Here is an 8,406-nt window from a genome sequence, read left to right on the forward strand (position 1 = left end):
CTATCCCAGCTGGACCCAGGACAATTTTTTTAGAAACACCCTAGAAAATGAGTCCGTTTTAAATCTACCACTTGTCTTTAGGTAAGAATGTCTTATTCAGTGTTGAAGAATAGATCTTATAAGAGAGGTATTTACTGTTTTCTCTTAACTTGCAACAGGAGTGATATGATGGCTACAATTACACTTTCCCTCTGTAGCAGTTGAGAACTGAATGTCATTCTAAACCAGTGGTTCAAAGAAACTCCTGCATCTTGCCTCAAATAAGGTTTTACAGGCTACTATACTGTCAAATATAGCACTAATGAGCAGTACTTGCTAACAGGTAAGCAATACTAGAAAAGTGAAAGGTCAGGTGAAAGTCTGTATATAAATAATTTTATGTGTTAATGTAATATAGCTTTTCAGGAAAAATATTTAAGATTATGAAAGAGAATATAATAACTTTTGAAAGGAGTAGGAAGTCCCTAAGTAGGAAATGGTATCTTGCATTTATTCATTACCAACATAAACAGAAGTCTTTGATAGTGTATCTACAAAGCTCTAGGTTTTTGGAGATAGTTTTAAATTTAGTAGCCACATTTTAAACTCAGCTATTGCATTATATAATATTTTGCATGTACCAATTATGTATCAGGAATTTTCTACTCATTGTTATGGATGCATCTGAGAAGCATTTGAACCACAGGATTATACAGGATGAATGCTGCGTTAAACAGACTAACAGAGGAAGAAAACATGATTGCCAAATCCTATTGTATTCTCAACACCAAAACAACTGCCTATACTCCTGTCCTAAGAAGGAGACTTCCTGAAGATAAATTGCCAGCAGCTGTCCATCATACTGCTGAGCCTTGTTTTTAAAATGGTTTAAAAAATGTTTTTAATCAGTATTTCAGTTGGCATATGGAAAAATAAAGCAATAGTTGAGGAAGAATGCTTTCATTGTAATTAGATCCAATGCTTTCTTGTTGTACAATACTCCTGAACTAATTGCGTTCCTTCTACCCATGTCATCTTTACAGAATGTAAAGTAAGTCCACGCACTGCGGTTGTGTTTTAGAGAACGTGCCTTACTATACAAAGGAAAGTAGTGTGGTATCAAGCACTGGTTTATGGCTATGAAGTTTTGTATCTTTACCTTGATCGTACTATAGAAGGTGGATGGTATAGTTAAGAAATGAACTCCTGCAAAAGTAACTGAAGACAGAGGGAAGGTAGAAGAGAGTTAATGGTACATCAAAATGATGCAGCACTATCCAGGGAAATAGCTTTTTTTGGTACAACAGTTGGTTTGCACAGGATGTTTTTGTACATCTTTTGTTTATAGCTGAAGTTTAGAATTCAGTGCATGAACTTACATGGACTGTATTGTGATGGGTTAGCCCTTGGCTGGGGGCCAAACCACACACCCACTCACACAATTTCCACCCCCCACCTGAGGATGCAGGAGAGAATTAACAGGGTAAAGGGAAAAAAAGGACTCGTGGGTTGAGATAAGAACAATTTAATGACTAAACTGAAATAATATTGAAAATAATACTATATACAAATGAGTGACACACAGTGACACTGCACCCCCACCCAATTACCAAGGCTCAGCCTGTTCCCGGCTAACGATCCCGGAGCAGGGAGAGACCCGAAACCGCACTCCCGGAACGGAGTTAACAGTCCGAGCATCCCCGACTGAGACCTGACCAGGGTGTGGGGGGAAGGCCTTGGGAGAGTGACCACCTGGAGCGAGATGACCCAGAGCCAAAGAGCTCTGGAACCAAAAGGGACCATCTTCCCGAGGGTCCTCACCTATATACTGGGCATGACGGGTATGTTATGGAATAGATTATTGGCCGCTCTGGGTCTCAAGCCTGAACCTAAGATCAAATCCTGGGCTAGTAACTGGGGCTGTGCTCCTCCCAGCTTCTCCAGTCTGCCAACCTTAGCAGCTGCGGAAACATCACATTTTATCAGCTTTCTTCTGAGCACAAATCTAAAACACAGCCTTTTGCTAGCTATTATGAAGAAAGTTAACTCTGTCTCAGCTTAACCCAGGACATATATGCACTTTCAAAGCTACATTTTTTTCCCATATTTTCTGCTTTATGAAGTAGCATGGGAGTCATTCTATAGCTAAGTCCAAGGCTGAAGTCAAGGAAAGAGGACCACTCTAACTTATGTATTTAGGAGTCATGGCTTTTAATTGTTTTAAGAGGAGAGGTTTGAACTACTTGGTTAGCTACTTCTGTTGTCTACTCTAAGTTACAGACCTCCAATTTTGGAAGAATATAAATGAAAATAAAGAGTGATGCTATGACTTTCCTTAATCAGTGTCTGCTCAGTTCTCAGACTGTAAAAAATGGTGGTTTGTGTTCCATCTCACAACACTGTCACTGGAATTCAGCCCTTTGCTTTGTGGACAAACAGTAACAGGTACTTGACAGATGCATACATTTGGGTATGTGTTACAGTATCCAGAGCAACCCACTCTATAGGAAATAATCTTCTGCGCTTATTCAGAGTGCTACTCTGCTATGTAAATGGATGGAGGACAGTCTACAGGCATTTATTCATGCATCTGGTTTAAGATCAGCACAGACTAATGTCACAGCTTTGCTCTCTTTATAAAAAGGATTATAGCTGCTCTGAGTCATTGTTGGGCACAGAAATGTATAGCTAAACTCATACCTTGTCAAACTGGAAGGCTCAGATCAGTGAAAAAAACTCAAACCTTGTGATGAAAAATCTGACTGCCAGATTCTCTTAAGCAAGCACCATCCATGTATTTCCTGCAACGTATGGGAACAGGTGATAATGGAAGAGGGTTGAAGTCAAATTTGAAGTCTGAGCTACTCAATTCAGTCTTTTCTATCTTGACACTTTCACATTTCAAAGGATTCTGAGTAATTGTGGGCCAAGGTGAAACTTTATCAAGAACCTTGAGTTTTTCCTGTTGGTTCTCCAGCCTTTCCCATGCAACTTCAACCTCTTATAAAAAAAAAGCAAACAAACCAAACTTGAAACAAATCCCTCTAATCTCTTACCTCCAGCCTGTAAGCTTCCCAGATATAGGTCACTTTATAAGCTTCCTCTTGTGATGTTTTCTAACAAATGGGAAAACATTTACTTAGTGAAGCACATTTCAGTGTTTAATTGAAAGGTCCGTATCTTAATATTGAAACATGACAATTGGAATTGCACGTGGCATATTCGCCATCTCTCCCAGTAGGCTGACCACACATTTGTCCGAAGCACTTGTATGGTTTTCAGAGGCCAGCACAATGCCCCAATAGCACTGGCAGATGCAAAACCCTATTACATGTTATAAAGTGCAGTCACTCCCATCAGTTCACGAGAAGGCTTGATTTGTCCAGTATAGAGCTTTGGTATGAAGTCTTCTGTGAAAGGTTTAACTAGTTCAAGATATGCAGAGAAGGTTTCCCCCTCAGCTATTACCATAAAGGGGAAAGGGTTGGGTGGCTAACATCTAAGCCCACCCTATATTCAGAACATTCCGATCTCTCCTTCTCCCCTAAATCAGTTCATATGGCAATAGGTTATTAACAGCTATCGCCAACAGCCTCTGCTCCACAATGATGCAGAATTCAAGAGGTCATTAGCAACATTCCCCCAGCACCTCATCTTACATACAATACATTCTTATTATTCACTTCCTTGTTAGCACGAGAAACATGATATGCCTCAAGTACTGTGGTCTTCAGAAAAAACACTTGTATTTTACAAAGCTTACCATTAAGGAGATCAGAGTTCAAGCTAGATTGCTCCTACATGCAGGGCAAGATGGGGCATTAGCCCTGCTCCTGCTGTGCCTGTAAAAATGCACCTGTTCAGCATCAGCATTTACCTCTTGTACAGTGAAACTTCGGAAAATTGATGTCAGATTTGGGGCAGGTGACCCAGTACTTCCCCTCAGCCTTCATTAGGTATCATGAAGTTTTTACATTCTATGAAATAATTCATTATCTTGGTACACTCAGCCTCTTACAAATACTGAAGTTACTGATGCTGTGTTAGTGACTACCTTTTACAAGGTAATGAAATAAGGTTTCTGTTTTCTCCTGCTCTAGCTACTTGACATGTTCAGTAGGTATCTCATAACTTAGTTTTCAATGTGTCTACTGTAGGAGGCCAGTGCCCTGCCCAGCAGGAACACGTGGACACATGACATTGCCCAAATGGCACACCAGGTGGACTGGCAGGCATTTGCTCTTGTCATCAATACTGAGCTGGATTAGTCTTCAGTTTGACTGAGACACTGCAGCACTGTGCTACTACTGCACCTGATGTTTTCCTAGTGTCCTGTAATCTTTGGAAAGCGAACCAGATTTTTAAAATTAGATACATAATTCAGCACCTGCAGTTATAGTAAACCAAGGTTAGATACACAAGCTGCTCTACAATCTATAAGGTGTTAAAATTTCTCATATCTGTATTATGATATTTCACTGAACAGTAAACAGTCTAACAAACAAGACTGAAAACGGACACTGAGTCTTGTAATCATTATGAAAAGAACATATTTGCTAGAAGGAAGTTTAGTCTGAAATGTTACATATCCTTTCCATGAGTTGAGTTCTTCATTATTAAGATCATGTTTCAGACTTTGTCTCTCAAATATTCATTTGTCTGTTGACAAGGTCACAGGATGGTTCTCTGCTCATTTTATTGTATTCCTGTAAAAAACAAAACAAAACAAAACACGAGTCAACAGAGTGGCTTTCTACAAGAGCCAAACAAAAGCATCAGACTTCAATATAGCAGGACAACAGGAAGACAGCTATTACAGAAACTATGTAGCCTTTGGAATTGAGGTCTAGGTAAGGAAGTAGTTCATGATTTCTACAGAGTAAAAAACCAGTAATATGAATAACTGAATTACTGTTTTTAGACTTTACTAAATGGATAGTTATGCAAGTAAAACTGTATACAACTGTTTTGCTTAGTGGTTTAAGTGAATGATTACAAGAAACTCATTTGAATAGGCAATTGTTTCCTCTTAACCGATTCTTTTTAGGATAGGAGCAAGCCAGGTTTTTTCTCTGCCTCTTTACCAGTTTTACTCCACATTTTAGTTTGAACGAGGTCCCAATGTCTGTAGAACACATTTCTGCTCCCACAACACACCAGATGTTTAGTTCTTTCTCCAACGTTCATATATTAGGTTGCCACTTCTTTAGGAACAGCCCTGGCTCAAGCATGACACAAGAATAGACCAGCCTCTATGACAGGCCTATTACATGTCTTCAAGAGGTTACCTATATGGAGTAAGAAACTTCGAGGTAGTTAGCAGCTAATTACTTCTACATTGTCAGAAGCTAATTTCACAAGGAGTTACCTATTATGAGCTGGTCTCTGGGATTGTAGGAAGGTGTGTTATTCTGTAGTAGCTATGTTTAAGCTGCCGTGCTGTACGTCCAGACACAATCCATTTTAATTTCTGGACGTTTGGTTTGGAACACTTGCTCGAGGAATATTCTGTAAGGCACTTTAACACCAGTTCCTTCCAGAAAGTCAAATCTCTGTTACTTATCTAAATAGCAAGACAGAATCTCATGTTAATAACTCATTAAATCCTTATTTCATACATGTACTTTCAGCTTCTTCACATAAGATAGGAAGCCAGAGATCCTGAGCCAAATGGAAAGAAAAACCACAACAATGCCACAAAAGAAACCAATATGCCAATGGACCTCCCCCTTCTCCACTGTGCAGGCCCTTGCATGCATTTTTCTTCCTTCCTCCCCTGAAACTTTATCCATACATACCTTGGAATGCAACTGCAAAAATTCCAATGCCTCAGTCAACTCCAGTAGTTTTTGTTCTTCTATCTCTAGTGCCATAATAGCCAGTGCCAAGACAGAAGGCTGGAGAGAGAGAAAACATTTTTAAACAGTGCTTTGTTAAGTTTCAGTAGTCTCATTGTCTTTGAACCTTCTAGATGTTTACCTTGGCTTTAGAAAACATGATTCTGCAGTGACATGCCTTAAGCTGGGTCTCAAGTCTCTCAAAACTGAAGTATTTTCTCCTATAATAAAAAGAGATGTGTGAATGTAGAAGAACAATGCAAGCTTGATCAAGGCAGCACCACCCTGGGAACTCAGAGAAGCAGCGAGAACGTTCATGATCTAAACAAAAGCCTCATTTGTCCCAGAAGTTCTAGGGTTACATTCAAACAGGTGTTCAGTTTTGGCCGTCCTAATGCCAAAAATAAATCTTGTGTTACATTGGGGAGAGCTACATTGTCAAATAGGCTTACCCACAAGGAATTTTAATGCTTACTAACAAAAGGGATCTCTTTCTAAGCCAGATTATGAAATCTTTGCAATGAGGCAATACTTAGTGCAGCATAAGCAGAGATTTATTATACCACCATTATTGAGCAAGTTTGGTTTTTGGCTCAGAGAGCAATACTCTTTAGATCACTTTATGCAAACAACATTAAACTTTTATGATATTTACCAATAAAGGAGAAAGTTTGTGAGTTTTTTTAAGTACAGAAAGGCTAATTACTTCAGTAATTCCCCTGCTTACTCTTCTAGATAGGCTTCCCGATCATATGCAGTCACAGCAAAATAAGTATTAGACATTTTACCTTTCACAGCTTAAATTCTCATGAATAAGTGAATGATACAGTTGTAGAAACTGGAAGGCTGTTGTAGCTTTGACTTTCCAAGACAGTTTCTCCAATACAATTTTCTCCATTCTCATCATATCAGAAACAGTGAACCTGTACTGGCTTATTCGAATTAAGTCAGTGGCTAAGGGAACATTTCTCTCTTCTTCTGATGCCTTCACGGCCAAGTAGAAGCAGCTGAGTCCAACACAGCCCAAGTGTTTAGGCTGTACCTAAAGAAAAGTAAATTGTTACTTTCAAAGAGGAAGGCCTTTGATCAGCCATTTCAACATGTAAGTACCCAACTATATAGGCACCAGTGTATTTTAGGAACAAAGTATGGGTAGTGGGGAGGGTTGTTCTGATTTTTGAAGATCAAGAAATCAGTCTTTTATCTACTTATATTCTTATTTTTATTTAACTAAATGAGAAGAATGGTACTACAAGTTCTGCCTCATTCATATAAAAAGCAAGATTGCAGAACAAGATATTTTGATTGAGGTAGAACTGTTTCTTAATGAGGTTCTATCATAGCCTAATCAGAAACTTTTAGGACTTAAAGTATTGTACATATTGGCTTATGCAAAAAAAAAAAAAAAGGGTTTATTTTACTCTTTTCTATACATACACATATATCACACATATATATATAAAAAAACCTGACTTATTTTATTCCATAGGCATTACAGTCCCCATTTTTACTGCTTATTTTGCATTCAGAAGTCTTTCAAATAATAATTTTCCTATCTGCTCCACCTATCTTTCTAATTTTTGTTTTTACACACAAGGAGAACAAGCTTTGTTCTTGAACAAATAGTGTAGTGGCAACTGTATCTCATTAGATGACTAAAAGCAACCCAGGTCAGCATACTACGTGCACACAGTAGAATGTAGCACTAAATGTTTTACCAGATTTTGAGTGCTGAACAGCATCAAGCCTCTTGATATACATGAGGCTTAGGGGCAGTTTGAAACAACAGTAAAATAAATGATTTAAGGTTTTCTTGTATACATGCAACAGGCAAGAAAATCTGTCTTGATCTAACCCGTAACTACAGCCCGCATTTCCAAGCCTGTGGACATCCTCAAGTTGAAACTGATGCCCTCTTCCTTCTCTCCTCCAGAAGAAACAGGTGTCTTAACAACACTAAAATCTGAACAGGGAAAGCCATTTTTTAGGTCTTGCACAATCAGAACTTCTAGACGGAGCTTAACCTTTAGCCATCTAAAGCCAAGATGTTCTAACTTATAACAGGAACAAGGCTGCAATGAGCAGAAGCTAATGACTGAGAGCTTATGTTTTAAAAAGCCTTACCTTCATTTTTGACAAGAATCTATCTAAGAAATTCACAGCTAGTGAGAACGTCTCTGTATGGAAGCCAAAGAACTGAGTTAAACTGAGGAGATCTTTCACTTCAAAGTCTCGCAGCCTTGCAGTCATCCGGAGCCCATTATCATGAGCCGATTCAATTAGCCTCAGGCCAGAGGTCTTGGGCTGACATCTTGACTCCTGTTCCAGCAGGGCTGTGAGCTGGTACAGCAGCTCCTGAGCTTCGGTGCTCACAAGTGTTTCAATCATCTGTGACGAGACACAAATGTAAGCGTATCAAACGGCGACAAGAGGGAACCCAAAGCCACAGCTGTCACTAAAGCAAAGGCAAAGACCTTCCTTTCTCCGGGGGTATGTGAGCTGCTCATTGGTAAATTTCGATACTTTTGCCGGTCCGCAGCCCGTGCGGCACACCTGGCACGGACGCATCGGCTCGGGCACACGCAGGGGG

At 39.4% G+C, this 8,406-nt stretch overlaps 1 protein-coding gene across 1 annotated transcript; it reads right to left on the reverse strand.

Annotated features, from left to right (window-relative positions):
• Window positions 1–4,529: 4,529 nt before the first annotated feature.
• CCNG1 (cyclin G1) lies at window positions 4,530–8,204 on the reverse strand. The gene is made up of 6 exons (XM_010079638.1): window positions 7,941–8,204; window positions 6,605–6,858; window positions 5,959–6,037; window positions 5,778–5,876; window positions 5,348–5,542; window positions 4,530–4,685 (listed from the first exon to the last, which is right to left on the reverse strand). Exons 1-5 carry the CDS (start codon window positions 8,202–8,204, stop codon window positions 5,351–5,353), a joined length of 888 nt encoding a protein of 295 aa, XP_010077940.1. The 3' UTR covers window positions 4,530–4,685; window positions 5,348–5,350.
• Window positions 8,205–8,406: the final 202 nt, after the last annotated feature.

The sequence above is a fragment of the Pterocles gutturalis genome, unplaced genomic scaffold, assembly GCF_000699245.1.
Source record: "Pterocles gutturalis isolate BGI_N339 unplaced genomic scaffold, ASM69924v1 scaffold15614, whole genome shotgun sequence".
NCBI lineage: Eukaryota > Metazoa > Chordata > Aves > Pterocliformes > Pteroclidae > Pterocles > Pterocles gutturalis.